Source organism: Sus scrofa, chromosome 5 (assembly GCF_054392235.1).
Source record: "Sus scrofa isolate SSC_HxYL_T2T_F1_AM1 chromosome 5, Sscrofa_HxYL_maternal_Yorkshire_Landrace_v2.0, whole genome shotgun sequence".
Classification (NCBI taxonomy): Eukaryota; Metazoa; Chordata; class Mammalia; order Artiodactyla; family Suidae; genus Sus; species Sus scrofa.
In genome coordinates this window covers 108,424,582-108,450,862 of record NC_139387.1, presented here as the reverse complement: position 1 = coordinate 108,450,862, position 26,281 = coordinate 108,424,582, and the positions used below count along the sequence as shown (strand labels likewise).

Here is a 26,281-nt window from a genome sequence, read left to right as displayed (position 1 = left end):
ATTAACATAGCAAGTGATAGAGGTGGGATTTGAATCTGCTATTCTGATTACCGCGTATAAGAACACTGAGGGTTTACTCAAACCCTTTTATTTCTACAGATTAAAGAAACAGAATCTCAGAGATCTTAAGTGATTTTCTTCCAGTCATGTACTTAATGGAGTGAGGACTACTTGGAAGCAGATCCGTTGACCTCAGTCCATTGTTCTGGCAGTACTAGTCAAAATATTTTGGATCCGTGCCAGGCCTGAACTGTTCGTTACCAGCCAATGATGAGATGAGGAGTGTACACTGACTATGAACCCACATACCAAAATATAAGTCAGTGCTTCCTTCATCTAGAAAGTCTTGCTCTGAAAAAATCAAATAGTAGTGCCCAGTAACTGTCACTTGTTCAACCACCTTTACTCATTAGAGAGAAGCCACAAATGCAGCTCTACTGTACTAGCCCTTTGAATAGCACTGCCTGGCTCTTTATTATCTGTGTGAAAATAGTGTAAAATTTCACTTTTGAGCTAAATACAGATTATACTTTCCCTTCTGTCATCTTCCCTCAAAAGCAAAGAGACATTCGTTGCCCTACTTCTGTACTGTGAATCTTGAATTTTTGATGACAAGTTATGAGGAAGTAGAAAACCATTGAAATAGACCCTTAGAAGGTAGCTACCGACTGAGACAGGGCCAGGCGATTGGTTCCCGCCTTGAAAGTAAAGAAATTTGTGTTTCCGGCACCTAGTGTAAGCAAGTGTTCAATAACAAAAACTGGTTGAATTATTGTATTCAAGGAATATAATCTTTATTATTTCCTTTGAGAATTTGATATGTACTTTTCTTAAATAGGCCTCGTAATGGAAAATGGGACATGCATCTCCTTGGAAAATTGCCCGTGTAATTTTCATGGATTGGCTTATTCAGTTGGTTCAAAAATTGAACAAGAATGTACTGAATGGTATGTGATCAGTGTACAGCCAGTTATTTCACAACTTTACGATGGCATATGTGTAAAGAAATATACTTATTACTTATGTTTGTTCTAAAAACTTCAAGACATAGCCTTAATTTTATTTAAGGTCTGGAGAGGGACAGAGTGGTGGAGGGACCATTTATATTTTCTATTATGATGTAATTCTTCTCATCTCCCTTGGAAACCCTATCAAATCTTATATCCATGTGATGAACTATTGAATTCTCTTGCTATTGGTCATTGCTACTTGGTACATACTCTTTAGAACTTGACGGTTCTCTCGGCCTTCTTTATTCAGTCCTTTAAAAAGTAACTGTCTGTATCACCAATTTTTAGCCATGATGAAAGACTTTCAGAAATTCTTCTTAAATTAGCTCACTAAGATTATTATGGCCAAAAATTAATCCCTCCAGGGTATTCTAAAAAGAACTCTTTTCCCTTTGGTGTCAGTGTGTGTAACTGAAATGCAGTTGAAAACTAAACCTGTTCTTGACAATGATTTGAATTCCCGCCTTTCAGAGAGTGCCTCTGTCCTCCAAAATTCGTATCAGTTTGATGATGGAAGGCGGAATTTATCTTACAAAGGGGACGTCTTTTCTCTCTTTAATGTCTGATGACCCTCAAGGCCACCTTTTAAAATTTTTAGTAGATGAATTAACTTATTAATCTTAATTCTGTATATATATATTTCTCTAGTGATACAGGGAAATATTATGTGTGATCTTTTTTGGTTCAAGCACGGAGAGGACAGAAACGCAAATTCTCTGTGTAATATTTTTGTTCTTGACTAATCTGTACTCCCTTTGTATCATCTTTATTGATTTTTAAGTATGGCATGGAATAAATAATAATTTATCTGCTTATTAGTCCAAATTTATTAGTTAATTGAATTTTGGAGAAATATTTTTCAAGTCAGATCATTCTGAACCTAAAAAAACATGATACATTTTGGTACATTAACCAATATGTTATTGCCAACATTAATACAATTTACTATACATTTAAATCAATATTTTTATCATTTAATTTAGTGTCTGTGTTGGTGGAGTTTGGAACTGCACTGAGCATGACTGCCCAGGTAAATCTTTTAAAATGATTTTAAAGAAAATGTCTTGATTTTCTTGAAATCGAGAAGGAAGTCAGCACTGAATTTTATAAGGTCGTCTCAGAATAAGAGATATAAAGATCTATAAATTCAGAGAGAGGATAAGTGAAAAACTGGGTTTATGATAGCCCTGAGCAGACAACTTTGGTAAAAATTTATTAAAATAGTATGGATCTTAAGAAATAAAAAAATATGTGAAACAGCTATCATTTAATAAATTTTAAATTGAATAAGATAATTTAGTGGGTTTGTCAAACTAATACATTTTAAACACTTTTGTTATTCTCTTTGATGCATGAATATTTACCCTACGTTAACCTCCTACCTTTTAAAGAAAAAACATAATTTCTTCCTTGTTCTCCTCCTTTTTTTTTTTTTTTCTTTCTTCTTTTTTTGGGGTAGTTCAATGCTCTGTTGTGGGCGATTCTCATTTTACTACTTTTGATGGTCGGCATTATTCATTCATCGGAATGTGCCAGTACATCCTTGTAAAAGGAACTGGAAAAGACAAATTCACGATTACTTTACAGAAAGCTCACTGTGAGCAGGTAAGAACATTTCAGTACAATCAGAGGAATATTTGCTTTTTTTTAACTAACTTATCTAGGTTAAGAATGATGATAGAAATGGTATAGTTATTTTCTTCAAAAATAAGACACCAGTGGTTGTTAAGATTCATCATTATTCTATATACCAAAGAAGGAAAACATGTTGATTAATTTATGTTGTACTATTAATTATATCATGCATCCTGATTTCAGAGATATTAATTAAAATATGACGACAGGGAGTTCCCGTTGTGGCTTGGTGGTTAACGAACCTGACTAGCATCCATGAGGATTCAGGTTCAAGCCCCGGCCTCGGTCAGTGGATTAAGGATCTGGTGTTGCTGTGAGCTGTGGTGTAGGTTGTAGATGTGGCTTGGATCTGGCGTTGCTGTGGCTGTGGCGCAGGCTGGCAGCTATAGCTCTGATTTGACCCCTGGCCTGGGAACCTCCATATGCTATAGGAGCTGCCCTAAAAAAAAAAGCAAAAAAAAAAAAAATGACAACAAATATGTCATATTAAAAACTACATACTCATTGCATTTTCTTTCTTAATAATGGTATTTGTATATATAGTTTTTTGGGACATTTCATGCATGACTGCCCAATAGACGGTAAGTTTTTTATTACCGTCAAAACTGCTAACTTAAGGGTTTTTGTCAGAATTTAGCAAGTTTCACATCATTCTGGAATATTTATTTTAGATCTTCAGTCTCTCCCTCTCTTCCCTTTAATTGATAGTTTGATTTTTATGCAGAACCTTGGTTTGGTCTGCCTTCAGTCTATAACACTCATTCTGGAGGATGATTTTAACAAACAAGTGACCCTTAGCCGGGGAGGACAAATCCTCACCAGCCCTAAGCAAGGCTTCCATCTGAATGGTAAGAAGCAAGGCTAATGGTGTGTTTATCCTACGTGGTAACAGCAACAACAACGCAACCTCATGCCGTCTCTCCCGCTGGCTGACCAAGCTGACAGTCACGAGGGCCTGTGTGCTGCCAGGTCCTCGGACAGGTTTAGCGGAGACCACTGTGTTTATGAGACCCGTGTTTATCTCAGGTGGCCTAGAATTTGGAAGAAGAGGGATGCAGGCAAACAGCCAAATTGGCCAACGCAGGGAGCTCTACCGAATATTCTGTGATAATGTGTATGGGAAAAGCATCTGAAAAAGAATGATGCGTGTGTGTGTAAAACTTTGTTGTGCAGAAATTATCACAACATTGTAAATCAATACAACTTTAAAAATATGATGAACTCAAAGATACACGTTGGGACTCTGGGGGGCTAAATGATTAGGCGCAGCTCACCCGCCCTAGTGAAATGGTCAGGAGAGGTTTCTGAAGGAAGGCGTAGCTCCTTGAGCATTTACAGCCGAGGAACTGCCAGGATGAAGGAGACGGGGAGAGTGTTCCAGGCATAACAAGGACAACGGAGTAGTATGTTTAGGGGGAGCTCTAACTAGTTGGCATTGCTGCACCGTGAAGGGGGTACGTGCAGAATATGCAGAGATGAAAATAGGGAAAGAGATGGGGATGAGAAGGGGGAAGACCTTTTTATTTTTTTAAATTGAGGTATAGTTGACTTACAATATTAGTTAGTTTCAGGTGTACAACATAGTGATTCAGTGCTTTTACAGATTATAGTCCATTTAAAGATACTAGAAAACAATGGCTTTTTTCCCCTGTGCCGTGCAGTATGTCCTTGTTGCTTATCTATTTTATACACAGTCGTCTGGATCTCTTAATCCCATGGTGAAGGCTGTGTAGACCGGGCATAGCACTTTGTGGTTTTCCTGGGAGGACCTGTTCATGCCTGTGTTCCAGTATGTTTACTAATGACAGTCTCCTTCGCTTCCATAAATGTCTTGACTTGTATTATAAATTACATGCTTACAGTCAGTGTCATGACAAGGATATTGATTGAACTTGGTATGAAATTGAACGTGTAATTATTACTACTTGGCCGTGTTTGTGTGCGATGATGACAATCTCATGTGTCAGCCAAGTAAGCAATGAGTTTTAATGGGAAGACGGACCTTGTCTTTTTTTATTTTCTTGATAGACTACTGTAACAACAGCACAGGAACGGCTTTGAGACATGTTAGGCAGGAGACACGAGACTGGTTAGAATGTTAGCAGAGCAGGGCACACAGGAATGAGGAGGAACTGATCCAGGCAGTGACAGCAGGGGCGGAAAGAAGAAATAGATGGAAATTTTATTTCAAAAAAAAATGTTGTCAGCTTGGTGATGGGTTGGATTGGGGTTTGTTGGGGGAGGGCAACAAGGGAGTGCAGTGATGGATCGAAGAAAGACTCTCCGATTTCCGGGTTTGGCGACAAGATTGATCGGCAGACGTTGTGGGAGGGATACAGGAGCAACTCTTCTGGTGACGAAGGTCAAGTGGAGTCTTGAATACAAGTTTCTCTTCTGTACGATGTCTCCTAAGATGGTACTTATTTATGCTACGCTCCCCTTTCTGTTGACTCTCTCAAGGGAATGGGGAAATTTTGAAAAAGTGCTGCTTCCTTATTGAATCATGACCAATTTGGGGGAAGTACACACACACACACACACACACACACACACACACACACACACACACATACACACACGTTAAGGAAAAGAGATCCAATTTCAAATGTCTAAGGACTGTCCACCCTGCGAGATGCTTGCCAACTAAAATTACATGTGGTTCTGACAGTCTATTACAAATATCTGCTAAAGTACAACTATAAATGTAATAAATTCATTGAGTAATAAAAATAATAAGAAAGTTAAAAACTAACACAAATAAAAAAAAATCTGCTAGAGACCCAGAAAGGAGGACAGAAGGGAAGTGGAAGAAAAGAAAGCAGGCCCAAGGTTCAAAAACTGGCCCTGGAGCACGGAGGCGGGAACTGAGGAAAAGTCTCTTAGAAGAAAAATCCCGGTGTTGTTCACTAGCATTTCAGAACATTGCCTGTGAATCTCAAAGCTGATTTGTGTATATTCTTTTCCTGCAGGAATCGTTGAAATTCAAACTCTGTCATCATTATTTATTCTTCTAAAAACCACGTTTGGTTTAAAGATTCTCTTTGCTGTAGATGGGGAAAGAATTTATATTCAACTCACTAGTGCGTGGAAAAGAAGAACCTTAGGTCTGTGTGGCACTTTTAATGGGAACATAAGGGATGATTTTCTGTAAGTATAATCTCTGTAGACGAACATGATTTAATGACTGGTAATTTAGAGGGTATAAATTCTTGCATTAAAAATGTTTATTTAATAATAGCTTAGTTATCATTGTTCCAGGCGCTCTACATGAATCATCATATTTAAATTTTGTGGCAATCCCCTGGCTAGTATTTCTGTTTTATAGATAACTAACGAACTGAAGCCCCAGAGTGACAAATGAATACCTCAAAGTCACTTGGCTCAAATACAGTGGAGGTGGACTTTGATTTTAGGGTGTGAGGCTGAGGGCTACCCACAGAGTAACTTTCCGTTATTCTCTCTCTGGCATCTATCAAGCTTAACAATGTTTTATTTTAAGAAAAGTCACTGCATTAAAAACTCTTGATATCATTTGGTATGAATGATAGTAAATCATACTTTTAAAATATTGCTGTCATCTGGTATGAATACTATCTCTAAAGCAACACTTGTAGCACCTGAGTTAATTGAATGTTGTTACAGTTGGTGTTTCATTAGGAGAAAAAGCAGTAAAATGCATTTATACCCCTTGTATTGACGGAGCACTTTCACCTACATGTAAAAAGACAGAGTGTATAATTAAGTGTAAATTTTCTGTGCACCTGTTGCCGGTGCTAAGCGCTGTGGGGTAATTATAGCAATAAGATGTGGTTCCCATCCTCAAGGCGCTTGTGTTGCCGATTGGGAGGGCACAACTGTCTTTAAGAAAGACTTGGTTTTAGGCAAGTTATTAATCAGCAATATGTATAAAAATGTTGAGTTAAATTCCGAAAGCTAAGTGTTGAGCTGTGGGGTCATGGATAGAAGCACGGCTGAATTTTGAGTCGGCGAGTGTGGGCTGAGGAGGCATGGAGAAGCCATTCTCCAAATGCCATTAAAAAAAGGCTTATTCTTCCTGCCTGCAGTTCTTTCCCCTTCTTAACCTTCCGTATGAACTCCTACCATTTTCCAAACCAGCTTGGCCACTCTTTGCTTCGAAAAGTGAGTTACTATGCCACCAAAGTTAATTTTGACTCTGTTACCTGTGACAATCTGTCATTTATCTGTCCGGTTTCCACTTAAAACTGCAAGGACTTTTAGAATAAATACCATGTCCTTAATCTTTACTTTCTTAAGAACTAGTATAGAGCCTCACACGCAGCAGACGGTTGAACTGAAAGGAGGTAGGACTTTCGATGCAGCACCAAGAGGAGACTTTGAATGGACAAGACGAAAGGGCATTTAAAATGTTTAATTTCGAAAGAGAATTTCTTTAATCTTGTCTCTTGTGTGATTACTTTGTCTTTTGGTCATTTAGGTTTTTTGTTTGTTTGTTTCACTTATTACAAGGTCAGAGTATTGATATTCTTCGTCACGTTAAGTGACTGGTTAAGATGCTCAGAGAAGGCATTAAGCCTTCTTTCTCTCCCCTGTTTGTTGGAATGGGTTAGTAGGCAATGTTTGACAAATGACAGATGTGTATTCCTCTTTCTAAGGCCCTCGTCTCCTTCACGTATAAACATTGAGGCCTGATAACAGTGCAAGAGAATGTTTTAAAGTCAGAGATATCTTTCAAAGATTGTTTAGCTTTCTAGCATAAGCAGTTAAAATTCTTTGCATCACAAAATTTAATATGAATCTGCAAACATAGTGGAATGGCAAATATTAGTTACTTGAAAATTTATTTTGTGCGCCTTGTTTTACTAAGTTAACTGTGGTGAGCTGAAAGGCTATGTTATGCAATGAAATGCGGTAAATAAGTGGTTCTATATTTTGGTTCCTGTGGTTTTTGTTTATTGTTTTGAGTGAACTAAATGAAATAAGAGAGCCAAGCTCTGAATCAGCTCCTCCTGGGAATCCCGAGTCCATCCATCACCTTGACCTGTTTTATTGTGCTTTGTGGGGGTGAAGCGGGAAGGAGAGGGAAGGGGGGCGAAGAGCTGGTGCAAGTTCTGCAATTTCTTGGAGTCTTCGTGTTCTCTTCATAATAAAGTGGCATTTTTGATTAGGTGTTTTTTATAATTCGTTACAGTCCTAGAATGGTTTCATCTTGAGGAATAGGAAAAGGAAGGAAAGGGGGAAAGGTGGATTCAAGGTAGGGGCGGTGTGGAGTGGCTTGTGGGGCTCCCTTTTTTTCTCCTGCCTCCGTCACTGTGATGAGTCTCCAAAATGGGGAGAGTGGTGTTTACTTCACCCCCATCTGAAATGGTAATTGCATAAAACCACGTGTGTCTACAATTTGACACTCACTTCAAAGTCTTAATAATGGGCAGCCAATACAGTGTATATTTTAAAATATAGTAAAATATTTCAAGCTTTAGGATTCCTTTGTAAATTAAAAAAATAACATTCTCTTCTTTCCATATTGGAAGACTGAAAAGAATGGAATCAATGGGAGACTAAGAGTGTTATCTTTGCTTTCTAGTTCTCCAGCAGGCATGATAGAAGGTACCCCGCAACTTCACGCCAATGCCTGGAGAGTCTCCTCCACTTGTTTTGCACCTGTCCATGTTCCTGTGGTAGACCCCTGCAACATTAACCAACAAAACAGTAAGTCCTTCTGCACGGAAACTTGGGGAAAAGTTCTGTGTGTTATTATTATCTTGTAAGGTTAGTGGTTTTACTTTCTAATTTCCTTCATTATGAGAAAGTTAATGTAATTCCTTATGTATTTTTGTTTAATGCATATGCCCCTATGTAATCTAGGTTATTTTGAAAAAGAACTCCAGAAAATGACTTTTGTTGACAGGTCTGCATTCATTAATTTGCTTATTTTAGATTGCTCAGAAACCCCTCAGTTTTCCTGCAATGTGAGCTAGCATTTTAGATATTTCAGATTCCTTAAATGCTAAAGAAAAATCTTTGAAGGTATTCCAGTAACACTGTTAATAGGCTTGGGATATCCAACCGTAGTGTGTTGGCATGTGTGAGTTGTCCTGTTTATTACTGTGACATGACGAGTTCCTACGCGCAGAACATGTTACAGTTTTGTAAGCAGGAAGCCAGGGATCTATAGAAGCTTCGAGCCATCCAGTGTGCAACAATTTGAGATGGTCATGCTCTAGCGTTCCGATTTGTAGTGACAGCACAGCTCACAATCCAACAATTTTCAGCTGTATTTTTTTTAACTAAAGCCACAGCAGGCCAGGTGAAAGGCTATTTTACTGCTCAATAAAAGAACACATACTGTATTTTTAAATAAAATCACTTTGTGAAAAAATGAATGTGCATGCTTAAATAGATTTTTTATAATTTAGTCCCTTTAATTATATTGGCTAGTTTACTGTTTTATGTAGTTTTTAAAATTCGTTGTTAACATTGATTGAGTACCCATGAGCAGTTCCTAGAGGTTTTGGATTTTGTAATGATTGCTTGGAGGGATGCCATTGATTGTTCTATGTCATTATCACCAGCTTATGGTTTTGGTTTACTTTCCCTGGAAAAAACATGAGACAATCTTGCTTTTAGTGCTGTCTTTTTTTGATTTTTTAAAAATAGCCACACTTGCAGCCTGTGGAAGTTCCTGGGCTAGGGGTCGAATTGGAGCCACAGCTGCGGCCTATGCCACCATCACAGCAACACCAGATCTGAGATGCATCTGTGACCTACGCTGCAGCTCACTGCAGCACTGGACCCTTAACCCACTGAAGTCAGGGATCAAACCCCCATTTTCACAGAGACAACCTCAGGTCCTTAACCCACTGAGCCACAATGGGAACACCTTGTGTTGGCTTTTTATCCAAGTCCGCTTCTAAACCTGAAGAAGATTGCTAACCTCGTTGTCGTTCCTCTTCTCTGTAGTAAGACGACTAGGCTAGAGTCTTGGTCTCCATGACTCAGTGCTTTTCACCTCACTCCCATTGAACAGTCCCTGCCCCATTCTGTCCTCACCTTTTACTCATAACTCTAGTCCTTCAGTTTCCATTCTTCTTGCTCAAGTTTTTTCTAATTTTCTCATTTCCTTCCTTGATATTCCAGTAAGCTTATTTTTTATGTTTTTAATAACATGTATATGTTGGAAAGAGTCCAGTTGATAAATTCTGGGAGTTCCCATTGTGACTTAGTGGTTAACGAACCTGACTAGTATCTATGAAGACACCAGTTCAATCCCTGGTCTTGCTCAGTGGGTTAAGGATCTGCCATTGCCATGAGCTGTGGAGTAGGTTGCAAACGCAGCTCAGATCGTGTGTTGCTGTGGCTGTGTAGGCTGGCTGCAGCTGCAATTTGACCCCTAGCCTGGGAACCTCCATGTGCCCAGGGTGCAGCCCTAAAAAGACAAAAGACGAAAAAAACAAAGATAAATTCTGTTTCCCTTTGGTCATTTCTTCATGACCTCCTTGATTCTTATGCCATGTTTTGATCACTTTGGCCCCGTGTCTCATGTCTTCTATGACATATATTTTCGATATTATTCTTCTTCACCTTTGCCACAAATTATTTTTTAAAAAAATTCAAATAGGTACATTCAAAAAGATCCCCAAAGAAAGGAAAGTAAATAGATATAAATGAACTCTAATGTAGATTTTGAAGGATATTTTTAAACAAGGATTTTCTAAGTCACTTTTGACTTCGTGTTATTCGGAGTGTGTGTTTGATGTACAAGTCCTGAGGGTACACAATAAAAGCCCCTGCTTGGAGATCCTGGAAATGAGAAATACATTTGTAATGATTATGCTGTTATATAGTCCAAGTCATTTGTTTTCATATACGTGTGCCTAACAATGCAAAAATGTAATACTAAGGTAATTACCATGTGTTTCCAATAATACATGTATTTAAAATACTCAACAAAATAAGTTTAGTATAATCCCTACCCGAATAGTGAAAAATTCGGATCTCTAGTGTCTCATCTTGTGTTTTAAAGACAATGACCACCCGAAGATTAATTTTAGCTGTAAGGAAATCTGTGTAACTGAGGTTTATTGCACCAAGAAATCATAGGACTAGGATTTTTCAGAAAGGTGAAATCTAGATTGTTTTGTTAAATGTGTTTACTCCCATAAAGAATTATTATACCTGATCAGTCATTCTCAGTGGGAAAGTCAACAAATTTCAGGAAGTGATTATACAGATCTCCCTAAATGGCTTGGTAGTTACATTTCATAGCCTTTAGCATATGTTCCATTCCCAATTTCTCTTCATTATGCATTTGTTTATGCATTCATACATTCGTTTATCAAACATCATTGAGCTCCTTATGTTTACCAGACACCGCGCTGTGCCTTGTGCAGAGACTGTGTCCACTGACTGTGCGATATCTGCCTCATTACCATTCACCTGAGATTCCACTGCAGTGAGGCCGTACCCACTCCTTTCTGGATAATTATGTATTCCAAGGAGCTGCCACAACGTCCGCCATCTGACCCTAGTTTTCTTGTGTGTGGATGTCCGGAGATGACTCTGCTAATCCTCATCGATTCTTTTTAGCAGATTTGGGATGATTTCCTAAGACGATCTTCAGGCAGTGGGGTAATCGAAGCCACTTCTATCAATTAACCCTTCTATTCCTCAAACTATTCAGCTACGACACAGTATTTTTCTTAGAGAATATTAAATATGGCTTAAGTGGTGTCAGCAATATTACCATCAGTAAAAACACCCCCCCCAAGTGTAAATATTGGAAATATTGGCTTTTATTGGAAGTCATATTCAACACATATTTCTAGGAAAGCAGGATGCTTGAATGATGCTGGACTTTGATGCTTAGGGATGAGGGCTAGACGAGTGAGTGAATGCTGATGGGCTTCTCTGTCCGCCAGTTGGCTATGCGGCGCACTGCGATGCCATCCACCAAGAGCTCTTTGCTCCTTGCCACATCTACATTAGCCCCGGGCTCTACTACCAGCTGTGCCGCCATGATGCATGCAAGTGTGGGAGCCCCTGCCTGTGCAATGCCCTTGCCCACTATGCCTACCTCTGTGGCCAACGTGGTGTGCCCATCAACTTCAGAGCTCAGGTTTCATTCTGTGGTGAGTATGATGGCACTGGCCCTGCTAAAGGTGATCCGATAACGCTCCAGAGATGCTTGCGTTTGTAACTGCTGCTTTTATTTTGTAATGAAAAGTCAATATTGCTCCAGTTATTTGAAGTAGTGTTATCATGTGCAAACATGAAAAAAGATGAACTACTTTCTTAAAACTGGAGCTCTGTTGGATAAGACGAATAGATTTTGACTTTCTTTACGATAAGTAAAGTTAGAGTGTCAGTCTTATAGTTTGAAACGTGCAGCAGAAATAATTTGAAAAACCTGAGAAAATTCTTATAGAAATATCATATCTAAGTATTGAAAAGTATGGGAAAGCGTCTTCCATTGTGACACAGGTGATTTGTAGTGAAACAGGTAAATTACACAACAGGCAATTATTACCTCAATTTCTCAGTTATTATCGAATTTCTCAAGACGTCTTAGGGCTTGAATCCTCCTGATTGTGCTGTCTGTTGCTCTCATGCATGGCAGATCGTTTCCTGTCCTTATTGTTCTGTAATTTCTTTTATGGGCTCATCGTTGTTAAGGCTGCTCACCCCACCAATTAGAAGCTTTCGTAACCTGGTTTCAGGAGCATCGTTCTCTCCACCTCTTCATTCCTCAGAGGTTTCACAAAACTCTTTCCTTAATCCCCGGAGTGAAGTAATTACTGGCCAGATTTGACGATAATTTCTCATCTTGGGCTTTCTAGGACAAAAGTAATGTAAATTCATACACCAAACATGTGCAGGATGTAAATCTGGAATTTGTTTCCTCAGAGGATACTTTATTTTATCAGAGACCCCACAGAGTTAGATAAACTTCCTTGGCATCTCCCTGTGCTATAAGCAGATTTCTTCTAGTCCAGGACTTGGCAAATTACGTGCTTGGCCTTCCTGTGTTTTTGTGAATAAAGTTGACTGCCCATATATTTGCGTATTGTCTATAACTGCTTTTGAGCTACAAGGGCACGGTTGAGTGGTTGGGACAGAAACGGTGTGGCTTGCAGAGTTGAAACGATCCACCACTTATTTCTGTCCAAAAAAAGTTGGCTGACCCCTGCTGTAGTCCATCTTTTCAGCTGAGGATGGAGATATTTTTGCAGGTCCGAGTTAAGGCTCTCCTGGTTCCTTGCCTTGTGAAGGACCAGCTTTCATTGTCCATTCCCGCAAGAGTTAAATATAAAGTCTAAGATTACTGGGACTCACCTTACCTTACTCCTTAAAGTTCTGGATTTTATTTCCCTCTTTACTTCTGGCACCTGGGGAGGTGGCCCTTCACCCCCTTTTACTTCCCACAAGGTCAATTCCATGTTTAACACAGTTTAAATTATGTTTATCTGGCATTTTTGAGGTATTGGTACAAGCGTGTGTTTTTTGTTTTTTTGTTTTTTGTTTGTCTTTTTTGCTATTTCTTGGGCCGCTCCTGCGGCACATGGAGGTTCCCAGGCTAGGGGTGGAATCGGAGCTGCATCCGCGGGCCTGCGCCAGAGCCACAGCAACGCGGGATCCGAGCCCCGTCTGCGACCCACACCACAGCTCACGGCAACGCCGGATGGTTAACCCACTGAACAAAGGCAGGGACCAAACCTGCAACCTCATGGTTCCTAGTCGGATTCGCCAACCACTGCACCACGACGGGAACTCCCAAGCGTGTTTTTAGATGATTTCAGTTTGCCTACTGAATCTGTTCTGTTGGTTTTAAAAAGAACTTGGAAGGGTTTAGAAAAAGTATAAACATGATTAAAAGGGCGAAAAACAGGACCTATGAGTATGGATCAGTAAAGTCAAGCTTTGTCTTATTCGTAGAAGACCAAGCGTTTCCCTAGGAGTCCGTAAGGCCATAAAGAAGACAGTGTCAAGGGCAGCGGCAAATAGATTTAAAACGTAAGGACGGGAGGTTTATTTAGACGCGTAAAATACCTTAAATGTTTTTTGTTAAATTATGGCACCGGCTAGTTAAGAGTGTTGTGGCATGTCACACTCAAAAATACTTCACAGAGAAATTCTCCACTTCTGTTACACCTCTTTTGAGGCCAAGAATTGTTCTCTTGTTTGTTTATTTGGGTTATAGGATTCTCTAATAGTCTAGGTCTATTGCAAGACATTTTTTTTTGTTTTTTCGTGATGTATATCTGCTGTAGACTGATAACCCAGCACAGAAGGCCTCTGTGCCCTGCGGAGATCTTTCTCATCGGTGCTTCCTCATCCCCAGGGGTGGTGTGCCAGAAGGGCATGCTGTACCATCACTGCGCCTCCTTCTGCCGCCGCTCCTGCGTCTCTCTCTCTTCTCTGGAGCAGTGTCCCGAGGACTGTGCTGAAGGCTGCAGCTGTCCTGAAGGCAAATACTATGAAGACACACTTAGCTTTTGTGTGCCCATGTAAGTAACAGAAACGGGCCGACAGCATCCAGCTTTTGTCTCTTTTCTCTCTTAAAGGATAAGCGGCCTTTCATGCTTGCTGCATTTCTTTCTTTTTTTGAAAAAATCTGATTGATTCAGCCAAATTTATTGGAAATATAAATTTCCTCCATTATCAAATAGTCACTTTCCCATAAAATGACCATGCATGTATTCAAAGATCTGCTGGTAAGTTGTTTCTTTTCTCTTTCTTAATGTCTCCACCGTTGTTTATTTATTGTTTACCTGTACATGTTCACACATCGCTGCAGAAAGAGCTAAGGAATCTCATGGTCAGTCCTGAGGTTTATTCCCACCTGCACGCACCGTATCAAAAATAATAGCATGTTATGTTTCTCTGTCGTGTGGCAGATTTTAGGAGCGGGATTGTAGCATCTCTCCGTACTCAGAAATGTCTCAAATCTCACAGGAGATAAAGACTTGTCCCCTACCTCAGGCGAAGTGCTGTATTGGTTGTGTTTCTGTGAAGTGCCTTTAGGAACTTTTTTGGCGACAAAACCAACATAGTTTGTATTGTGACTAAAACAACGCAGCGTTTGAATTTTAGAAAACCAAACCTGAATCTGCACAAGACGTCACCTTTAAGCGGCTCCTGCCGTTTGCGTAACAGCATTGCCGAGTCTCAAAGAATAATGTCTTTGTTGGAGTTTGCCTTAAAATTGCTGGCACAGATGGCACCGTAAGCTCGAACTTCAAAGTTGTGTGTGTGTTTTTAACTACATCCTATTTTGTTAATTTAATCTCTTTTTCTTACAGCTCTCACTGCCGGTGTCATTACAGAGGCAGCGTTTACCAACCTGGAGAGCTCATTCCAACACCCTCAGGCTTATGGTAGATTTCGGTTATTTGGTAGATGGTGATTGCTCCTGACCAATAACGTAGACTCATAACTTCTTAACCCAAACCGTAATTGAAATATGGCTTCTGTTATTTGAAAAATATAATCTGAACGTAAACTTTTAAACCATGTACGAATGTATGTATGTATATAGCATTTATGTGGGTAAGCTCTTTTACATACATGCAAATGCACAAGTAGTGTATTGCAAGTGGAATGCCTACGTCTTGTGTTCATAACAACGGAAAAGAGCTATGAATTGAAGTGTTAGGCAGCGAAATGGAAGGATTTGATCCGTCTGGTTCTCAGATAAGAGTTCGAACTGAGATGAGCGTTCAAATACTGTAAGTTATTGAGTCTTATGGCTCATTCACTGGCTCAGAAAAAGCAAGTCCAAAATGGAATTAACTAGGTCCCACTCTGGAGTCACAGTACTGCCTCCCCACAATGGTCCTGGGGAGAAAACTCTCACTCATAGGATAACACTCATTCGAGCTGTAGCCTGTGAAAAAACGCAGGCCCGTCTGTGCAACAGCCCTCATCCATCTGTATTCACCTTAACCTCCCTCTGTTAGTTGCAGCACAGATGCCCACAGGTGGAAACATAGGTCAAGTAACATAACAGTGATCCTGACAACGTGATGTCTAACCATTGCTGCGAACCTTCTGCAATCTCGGCACTGCTCTAAGTGTTTTATGTCTATTATTAAACCACTCATCCCTGTGATGCTGAGATGTAGGTACTCTTGCTGCAGCCCCAGTTTACAGGTGAGGCAAATGAGGCACAGGCAGTGTAGCAACCTGGTCACAAAGCTGGACTCATTCTCAGACCAGCCTGGCTCCACAGCGCTTCCTCTATTGCCTGTTTGCTCAGTGCCTGATTTCATATTCAAGGCAGAATATGGCTTAGGCACAATTTATATTCATTTTTATTTTTATCTTCCTTCCTTCCACCGCTCCATCGAGATGCAAAGACCGTCTTGGATCTGTCTGTAGTAGGCTGTACTCTGAGCCACAGTTTCCCAATCCAGAAGTCTGGGAGTCATCCTTGATGCCTTCCTCCTGTTCAACACCCCGATCCAATAAACCCCCAATGGCTGTGGATTTTGTTTTCTACTTACAATTGAAATCCGTTCCCTCCTTTCCATAGCCGCTGCCTTAGAAATATCCTCCCCGTCTCGTCTCTGGGCCTTTCTACCCGGCCTTCTTTAGTCTTGTCTCCTTCCATTCTATCAAGACGTTGTCTCTCTCTTGAAGTTACCATAATTTAATCTATTTGAGTAAACCTGGCAAAAACAAGTGAATCTCCCCAGCTCATTGAGAAAAAAAATTCCTTTAGTATCGTGACTTTATTTGCCGTCCCTATCAAAGCGCCTGTGTTCCCGAAGAAGTAGGATCTGAAAGGCCTAAGTCTGTGACCTGAGACCTCACGGTCTTAGCTCCTCGCCGCCGTACACAGCGCGAGTGACTCACATTTCCGAGGGTCAGCCTAGTGTTAGAATGAGACAGAAGCATATTTTTCATGTGACAAGGCTCTTCTGTGTTAGTCAGCTTCTTCCGCTGGGCTCAAATATAGAAAACACCATCCAGTCCAGAGCCGGAGGAAATACTGTTCGTGGTGGGCTTATTGAGAACTTGTTTTTTTTTATCATGATATCCTTCTGAGGCATTTTCAAGATTCCCATTGCCTTTTTTTTTTTTTTTTTTTTTTTTTTTTTTGTTTTCGCCGTATGTGCTGACATTGGAACTCAAGTTGCAAAGTGTGACTCCACTGCATCCTTCACGCTGCTGCCAGTGTAACTTTTATAGAATTCAGACCAACCATATCACTTCTCTGGTTAATGTCTTTAGTGACTCACTTTAGTGACTCAGTCTTAGTAGGGCTTGTCCTTTGACCCTTTGCCCTCTGCATCTCCTGTCACTCCCATGTGACCCTCTATTGCAGAGAAAGCTGTCCTGCTCCTGTGTGGCTTTGTACTGTCTCTGATGAGTGAGAGCCTTCCTACTTTATCTGTATCTTAACCTCCATCCCTTCTTCAAAAATGTCCAGACTTTATCTTCTTTGTCCTGAGGACAGTTGGCCAACAGATTTTTACATATTTTCGGTGTTTTACTTCTAGATCTTACAGAGGAAAAAGCACTCCCAAACTCGTCCTTTCTGAAACATTTCCATGTTGCATGCATATCACAGTGGGTGATTACTTATTTGTGTGTCTTTATCTCCTCCTAGAAGGTAATAGGCACTTGAGCGAAGTCTATGAATTTTGGTCTTTGAATGTCTCGTGCCCACTGTAGTGTTGTACACATGGGAGTCTATGATAAAAAGGTGTTGAACTAAAGTGGCTCTCTTCAAATTGGACCTAAACCAGTAACTTATTTGTAACCAATTCTGTGGAGAAAATCATATTTGTATACGTATCAGCCTATTATTATTATTGCATGTTACATTGTTTTGGAAATACAGGAAGCAACATTATTGCATGTTACATTGCATGTTACATTGTTTTGGAAATACAGGAAGCAACAACAACAGAGGTTTGGGTTCAGGAATTAACTCTTTGTTTACTTCCACCAGCCAGTGTTCCAATGGGACTGTGAAATGTGATGAATTAGCAACGCCCTCTACTGGTAAGATCTAGATAGATGTTTTCCTTAAAGAGAATGTAGCTCTGGCACTGCCTCTGCTCTTAGGGCAGAAATTTTTAATCCATCGAAGCCCTCCTCGCCAATGTGCAGGGAAGAATAGCCTTGGGAATGTTTCTCAACATGGTGCTCAGATACTTCCTAACGTCTTTAGTGTTCAGAATTATAGTATTTGTAGGACAGTGTTGGGTGAACACGTAAGGCTGCTGAGCAGAGCCGATCAGCCCAGGGCTGCTGTTTTGATGCCGTGTGCCCCGCACCACCCCAGCTGCTCCAGGCTTTAGGGACCTGTATCCAGGCCCTTCGTGGAACTCACCTGTGCCACAGCATTTGGGAAACCCTACTGCAGACCAGCATTTCTCAGTTCTAATGTGCCCACCATCACCTGGGGATCTTTTAAAATGCTGATTCTGACTCAGTAGGTCAGCAGTGATGCCCGGGACATTGCTATTAATGGCCGAAGAGAGGCTGGGACCACTGGTTTCTGGGCTACGTTACGAGCAGCAAAGCTCTAGGAGTGACACCCTCAGTTCCGACTGGTTCGTAAAGCGACATCAGCTGCCATCTCTCCTGAGCATGCCATTTTACAGTTGCACATCAGTCCCGAAGATCCTATAAATTAGGGGGCCCTTTCTATTATTTATTTTCACCACACAAAAGAACCTCACGTTTTTGGTCACTGTGGAGAAATTCTAGGCAAATAATAATCAAAACTACCTTTTGCTGATTTTAACGGACAGGAAAAGTATAGGCTGATAAAACGAATTGTGAGCTATTGCTTTGTTATTTATTTGCACAGTTAAGTATATATTTTATAAATGAGCTTTATGCACTGGGTTTAATTTATGAGGATTCAGGCTGGCTGGGGCTTCTTTACAGCATGTGTTCATGGACCCCACGCATAGTCAGTAGCTTCTGCCTTTGCCGCATTTGGTTCAGGGTGGCTCAGAATTGGAGAAGAGGAATCCCCGGTGCCAGACTTATCATGGAGGAGTCTCCACGATGCCTTTTGCCCCCAGATAAGGGGCATTATTTAATCCCCCTGAGCCTCAAAGCCTTTTGGAGAGATATGTAGCCCCTAGTCTGCCTCGAATCATGCCCCTTTTCTGCACGTTTGCATTCCAGTGAGGACTGATGTGAGTAATGACTCAGAGGTTGGAAAGTATCCTGTGCTCATTATGAACACGTAGCTTTGCGAGAGTTTAAATGTGCTGTATTGTTAGTCCTCAAAAAAGGTAAGGTGAGTTTGGATTAATCCAAGTCTCCTGTTTCTTCATCTCAGAAAACGATGTGCTAGTTGCTTAGTTAGTGGTAGTTATGGAAGGCAGCTAAGGTTTTCAAATGCAAAATAGATTTTTGGAAATTTTGTTGATTGAAGGCGAGGGAATGTTCGTAAGATCATGAACTAAAAATCACAGAGTAAGGTCAGTTATTACTGGTAAAATGCATTGTATTTTATGGTGAATTGTTTTGATGACACATGCATGTAAATGTGTCGGTCTTTATGGGTCAAATACAAAGTTAAGGGTCTTAATCTGTGCCTTGTCCCTCAAGTTCACGTCTGCCCCGAGGGAAAACAGTATTTCGACTGCAGGTTTCCTGACCCCGAACTACCAGCTGGTGGTGTAAATTGTGAAACTACGTGTGCAAACCTGGCGATGAACTTCACGTGTGCCCCATCGTCACCGTGCATAAGTGGCTGTGTTTGTGCTCCAGGGTAAGCCTCTCTTTTTTTTTTTTTTTTTTTTTTGATAATGCAGAATATTTAGGATTTGATAGAAAACACAAGCGTGCTTAAAAACATTCTTTACAGAAATAGCTAAAAGCACTGTTCTGATTGGTAGTTAATTTTGAGTTGGTAACTAGAAGACATAATATTGTCATTATTTTTCTATGCTTATGTAACACATTCCATGTTATATGTGAGATACTACATATCACATAGAACACATGATTAAATAATGTCGGAATATGTTATATATACAGTAGAATTAAAGTAATGCAGTACCTTGAGGGGAGAACTCATTTCAGGTTGGACTGGCACTTACCTCCCTGATTCACCGCAATTTTGGGAAGGTGATGGTGAGCCACCTGCATTCAAAACTCTTGAAGTGCCTGGTTTTGGTATATTGCCCCGTTACTGCCATTGATGTTAAGTTATATGATTGATGCCAACTGCTTCATCTAATGGATGTTACAGAAAATGGTACGTCAAGACTACTTAGGGCAGTAGGTGGGTAACAGTGGGAGCTCTGGCTTCAGATACACTTATTTCAAATCCCAGCCTTGCTGATATTAGCTGAGTGATTTTTCTGCAAATTCCTTTAAAGCCTCAGTTAGGCATTGTGGGATGTGGTGTGTGAGTACATTCAATAAATGTAGGTCACCACTTTATGGCAGCATCATCTGCTCTTAGCTTTATAAGTTTCCTTTAGTAGCAGGAGTGCCTAGTATACCTAGAAGGCAAATACAGGATCTCGTGGCTGTTGGCTTCCTTGCAGGCACACATAGAATCTGGCCTCGCTGGCCTTACCTCTTCTGGTAATGAAGAGAGGCAGTGCACAGAGGGAAGGACACCCAAGGCAAACAGGTCACCCATTCTTCCTCAATAAACTTATTCACACAAAGTGATTCCTGGGCTCAGTTCACATAAACCAGGAACAAAGAAGAGAGAGGTTTTGTGGTCTGTTTCCCAGGAGAGTCACGTTTGTCTAAATGGCCCCATCTGGACTAGGCCGAGGAGCTAAGTGACTTGGGACTGGCCCAATCTCCTTAGAAAGGGAGGACAGAGAAGGGAAAGACCGAGGCCTTGTGTGGGAAGATAAGGGCAGGTAGAAATCAGGCCATAGAGCAGATGAGCACAGAAGACATTTTAGTAAAAAGTACAAGGGAAGTAAAACCTTTATTATGGTAAAATAATTGAACCCTGCAACATTGCTGGATTTATTTGATTTGATTATAACTCAGGGATGCATGGCTGATTAGATAAAACTACATCCTAATTTTGTTTCATATACTTGTGGTTGATGCTATTATTCAAAAAATATCTATTTGCTGTCACCTTTGACTTTTAGTTCAACAATGATTTATTAACTTGCTAGTCAAATTTCATTACAAAAACTTAAAGTAATTTTCTCCCACCTTCTCTTATTTTATTGAAATATAGTTGGAATTGACTAAGAGGCCTCTGACTGATTTAATTTTGTTATACAAAATTTTCTGTTATAAAGTTGTTTGTGGAGATATTATTTGAATTGCCTTCCATGTGACCTTGGCTGGCTTACTTTAGGACAAGCCAAGTGTCACTGGTTTTCCTGGGGCTTCTCATAGTGCCAGCAATCCGTTGAGTATAAATGGGCCACATATCTTAGTTTAGAAATCATTATGGATTAAAGAAATGAAAAATAACATAGTGGAAAGAATCATATGGAAATGGGTTCAAACACTGGCCCTCTTTCTTAGCTAAAGTACCTCCGGGGAAATTTAAACACTTGGAGTCTCAACATCCTCTTTTTAAAATGCGTTTAATAATTTAATAATATCTACTTCATAGATGTTTGAATATATACAGCACTCAGTCATAGGGTAGGCGCTCAGTAATGTTTATTTTATTACTTACTTACCCTGCGTCTCAAACCTACTTAAAGCAGACAGTTCACAGTGATTTATAGTTTTCTTCTTCCTTCTTCCAGTTTTAATTAGTTATTAAAATCTTATCAGTCATCAGCATAATTGTTTAAAACCACTGCTTTGGGGAGTTCCCGTCGTGGCTCAGTGGTTAATAAATCCGACTAGGAACCATGAGGTTTCAGGTTCGATCCCTGGTCTCGCTCAGTGGGTTAAGGATCTGGCGTTGCCGGGAGCTGTGGTGTAGGACACAGACGTGGCTCGGATCCCGCATTGCTGTGGCTGTGGTGTAGACCGGTGGCTACAGCTCCAATTAGACCCCTGGCCTGGGAACCTCCATATGCTGAGGGTCCAGCCTTAGAAAAGGCAAAAAAACAAAAAAACAAAAAACAAACCCACTGCTTTGGTTGGTTATATGAGAATTGTGGTTGGAGTTCCTTTCGTGGTGCTGTGGAAACAAATCTGAGTAGAATCCTCAAGGATGTGGGTTCGATCCCTGGCCTCGTTCAGTGGGTCGGGGATCCCGTGTTGCTGTGAGCCTTGGTGTAGGTTGCAGACGCAGCTGTTGCTATGACTGTGGCTATGGCTGGCAGGTGTAGCTCAGATTCCACCCCTAGCCTGGAAACTTCCATATACCGTGAGTGCGGCCCTAAAAAGCAAAAAAAAAAAGAAAAAAGAAAATTAAAAAATTGTGGTTATAAACATTTAGTAGAGTAAAATCTGTAAAAATATTAAATCACTATGCTGTACTCTTGAAGCTAATATAATGTTACAAATCAAGTACAATTAAAAAATTACAAATGTGTATAATATTTTAAAAGAAAAATGAGAATTGAAAAAAATGAATTGTGGTTCATTTAGGCGAGCCGTTGTTTATCTAAACAACGAATCATCCAGTGTTTATGAAACACCTGGTGTTTGGAACATTGGGTTAAGATACAGAGATAATGGTACTAAAATGCATGTAAACGGTAACAATAGAATCTACCTTATGGAATTGTCATTAGATGAGTCAATGATGTATTAAAGTGCATAGAACACGTCTGGCCCATTGCAAACACTCAAAAATACTCGTTTTTGTTACTGTTTTTATTTTCTCGGTAAGACATCAAATGATGTATTTGCAGTTCATTTGATGAATCATCCAAAAAAGGTTTGTACGAATTGCTCTGAATAGGGAGTATGGTACATATGAGATTGTACTGAAAAGGTTGCACTAAATTGAGTCTTAAGTGATGAGTAAAAATCTTTTAGTTTTCCAGGCAGAAGAGAGGTTGCAGTGCCCAGGGAACACTGCTAGACTGGGAAGGTTGAGAGGAGAAATTATGGACTCTAGGGCACTGGTGTCTGAAAGAAAGAAATCCGAATGAGATTATGCATCGTTTGTATAGATATGTTCGTTTCTTCAACTTTATTCAACAGTCGAGTGCCTGGCACGTGCGAGGCACTGGAACACAGCCATTAGCAAGTCATGCGTGGTCTTTTGGATGGAACTTGAAGGGGACCATGTGTGTATTGAATAAGGAATTACTGTTCTGTGTTAGATGAGCCACGCGTGAGGAAGCGGAGCACAAAAGGAATACACATGATCATTTCTACTTGAGAGAAGGGGCGGGAGTTCAGGATTCCTGACCTCTGTGTTAATTTTTTTGTTTCTGTTTTTGTCTTTTAGGGCCACACCTGTGGCATGTGGAGGTTCCCAGGCTAGGGGTCTAATAGGAACTGTAGCTGCCGGCCTACACCACAGCCACAGCATCGTCAGATTGGAGCTGCGTTTGTGACCTACACCACAGCTCACGGCAACACCGGATCCCTAACCCACTGAGCGAGGCCAGGGATCGAACCCGCCACCTCATGGTTCCTAGTCGGGTTCCTAGTCTTTTCCCCTGTACCAGGAGGGGAACTCCCTATGTTAATTTTGATGGCAATGAATTCTCACATTTTAAAGCAAATTTGGGAAAAACTTTATCTACTTCTATTAGCTAGGTTTGAATGTTACTATACTATTTTATTTATCATTTTAATTAATTATGATTGTATTATTATTTAAATTATTACATGTATTATTAGTTTTTATTATTATTTAGGAAAGCCATTTTTAAGAAAGGATTTAAAGAATATTGAAAAATATATATGTGTATATTTATATTATGGGTATTGAAATATATATTACATGTATTATGTATTTAATTTTCATATCAAAATATTTTGATAACCTGCAAAATTGATTTTCCTTGACAATATGAGTAATGCTTTTATTTTAATTTTTATATTCATAGATATTTTAAGATATTTTCTTATGGGGTAGTTTATCATGAGGAAAATAACACTTTGAAGGAAACTAACATTCAAAAGTTGATATGTCAGTAACAGTAAAATGCGAACTATTTGAAGTAACGGTGTGTTATTCATGACGCCTCCCATCTAAGCTCCCGTGATTTTCACCCTGAACACTCACACAAGAAGCTTTTGATGATGCTCTCTGTCCTGTCACAGAAAGCATTGTCCGTTGTTTTCTCAGAGTATTTTTAGACTCACAGACGCTTCTCCTAAGTAGCAATATTGAAGAAAGGGAGCCTCCCTTGCTCTTTAGTTGTTTTTCAGAATGTCTCCCTTTACCCAGAAATTTAGGCCTCTGTCTCCCTTTTATTACACAGAGGGATAACGAAAGTTTAAGCTCTTCCGTCTTGGAGTTCCCGCTGTGGTGCAGCCTGTTAATGACCCAGCACATCTCTGGTGTTGCCAGTTGATCCCCGCTGGACGCCGGGGTTAAGGCTCCAGTGTTGCCGTAGCAGTGGCATAGGTCACTGGTGCGACTTGGATTAGATCCCTGGCCTGGAAACTTCCACATGCTGCCGGTGCAGCTGAGAAAGGAAAAAACCCATCTCGTATCCAATAATTTGCCTGACCTTTATTTATTACTGCGATGTGCACGGTACTGTGTGGAAAAATAGGGAGAAAGACTGAATTCACCTCCCCCACAGGCCAGAGAGAACATGCTCAGGACAGTGTGATACACAGAGACGGCTCTGAGTTTGAAAACCCTGAAATTCGTGGTTAATATTAAACAGCATTTCCTTCTTGTTTGAAAGCATGGCGGAGCACAAAGGCAAGTGCTACGTTCCCGAGAGCTGTCCGTGTGTCTGGAAAGACTGGGAGCGCCTCGCGGGGGAAGCGGTTGCCACACCGTGTTACACGTGGTAATGAGATGCGTCTGTTTCCCCGGGAGGTTTCCTCGGCGACGCTGTGGCTTCCCTCGGCTTGTGTTGGCTTAATGGGCTTGACTTCAGCCAAAAGCAAACCGAGTCGGCGGAAAGAAGGTGTTAAAGACTTTGAGGAGTTGCCGGGAGCCCTTACCCTCCGTGGGGAGGTACCATTAGCTTTTAGGCCTGCTTGTTCAGCCCAGGAAAAGAATGAAATATGACAATTTGAAAATGTTATACCTTGGAGTTCCCGTCGTGGCGCAGTGGAAACGAACCCGACTAGGAACCATGAGGTTGCAGGTTCGATCCCTGGCCTTGCTCAGTGGGTTAGGGATCCGGTGTTGCCATGAGCTGTGGTGTAGGTCGCAGACACGACTCGGATCCTGCATTGCTATGGCTGTGGCGTAGGCCGGCAGCTACAGTTCCTATTAGACCCCTAGCCCGGGAACCTCCATAGGCCTTGGGTGTGGCCCTAAAAAGGCCAAAAAAAAAAAAAAAAAAAAAAAGTAATAGCTCAGGTTTATAAGAATGCATAAATGTTCCAAAGAAAAGTCACAGTTGGCAGAAAGTCTTCTGTTTGGAACTAAGCCAGAAGAATCCCGTAAAGTAAAACTGAATATAATTTTCTCGAATTGTGGATTCAAGTTCTGACATCATGAGTGTCATGTCTGAGTTATTTAAAGGGACTCAAGGAGAGGAGATAGCAGTGTCATCTACACCAGCAGGCCCATGTTTAGTTTTTCATTCCACTACTTTTTCCGGTGTGACCCAGGCACGATTTCTAGAATTCGCTGTGATGTCTGATGATTTAAACACAGTGGTAAATAGATAGCTGATCTATCACTGTAATAAAATGTACAGTTAGAATGAATGGGCTGTGTTTAAAAGCGCTCTTGGCTCAGTGAATGCTCTTGATTACAAACCTTCCAGTATTTATGGTGCTCGAAAAATACCAGTTGGAATGAAGTTTCTTAGAAAGGTGAGAGTGTTCGTATCGTTTTCTCACAGTGTCTGTCGACGAGGCATGTTCAATTGCACGTATTATCCGTGCCCAGCCGTGTGCACAGTGTATGGGGACCGGCATTATCATTCCTTTGATGGGCTGGAATATGATTACATCAGTGACTGCCAGGTATTTTTGATAAAGGTATGTCACAGTTACTTACTTTTATTTATAATTATGTAAAGACAGTGTAAAATACAAGTATGGTAGATCATGGCATATCAAATCCATATGTCATTAATAGAACCTATAAACGTTATAGCAGTTTTCAGGAGTTCCCATTGTGGCTCAGCAGGTTACGAACCCAACTAGTATCCACGAGGATGTGGGTTCAATCCCTTGCCTCTCTCAGTGAGTTAAGGATCTGATGTTGCCATGAGCTGTGATGTAGGTTCCTGGTGCAGCTCAGATCTGGCATGGCTGTGACTGTGGCAAAGGCTAGAAGCTGCAGCTCCAGTTTAACCCCTAGCCTAGAAACTTTAATATGCTGCAGGTGCAGCACTAAAAAAAGCAACAACAGCAACAAAAAATTATGGTAGTTTTAGGTTAATTTTCTTGACTCATTTTATTATTATTATTATTATTATTATTATTATTTTGTCTTTTTAGGGCCGCAGCTGTGGCATATGGATGTTCCCAGGCTAGGGGTCTAATAGGAGCTGTAGCTGCCAGGCCTGCACCAGAGCCACAGCATCGCCAGATTGGAGCTGCGTCTGTGACCTACACCACAGCTCACGGCAACAGCTGGATGCCTAACGCACTGAGCAAGGCCAGGGATCGAATCCGTGTCCTCATGGATA

At 40.6% G+C, this 26,281-nt stretch overlaps 1 protein-coding gene across 9 annotated transcripts in view; it reads left to right on the top strand.

Annotated features, from left to right (window-relative positions):
* OTOGL (otogelin like) overlaps positions 1–26,281 on the top strand; it is a 204,301-nt gene that overhangs the window by 85,922 nt on the left and 92,098 nt on the right. For 8 of the 9 annotated variants that reach the window (XM_084957766.1, XM_013998114.3, XM_084957767.1 and 5 more), the window contains 13 exons: positions 839–947; positions 1,994–2,040; positions 2,470–2,615; positions 3,370–3,493; positions 5,615–5,792; positions 8,209–8,333; positions 11,543–11,752; positions 13,963–14,128; positions 14,924–14,998; positions 17,581–17,633; positions 19,203–19,365; positions 24,368–24,475; positions 25,487–25,625. In XM_084957766.1, the coding sequence (XP_084813892.1) occupies positions 839–947; positions 1,994–2,040; positions 2,470–2,615; positions 3,370–3,493; positions 5,615–5,792; positions 8,209–8,333; positions 11,543–11,752; positions 13,963–14,128; positions 14,924–14,998; positions 17,581–17,633; positions 19,203–19,365; positions 24,368–24,475; positions 25,487–25,625 (1,643 nt within the window). Of the gene's footprint in view, positions 1–838; positions 948–1,993; positions 2,041–2,469; positions 2,616–3,369; positions 3,494–5,614; positions 5,793–8,208; positions 8,334–11,542; positions 11,753–13,891; positions 14,129–14,923; positions 14,999–17,580; positions 17,634–19,202; positions 19,366–24,367; positions 24,476–25,486; positions 25,626–26,281 lie in introns of those variants that run through there. The other variant, XM_084957770.1, reaches the window with a different exon arrangement.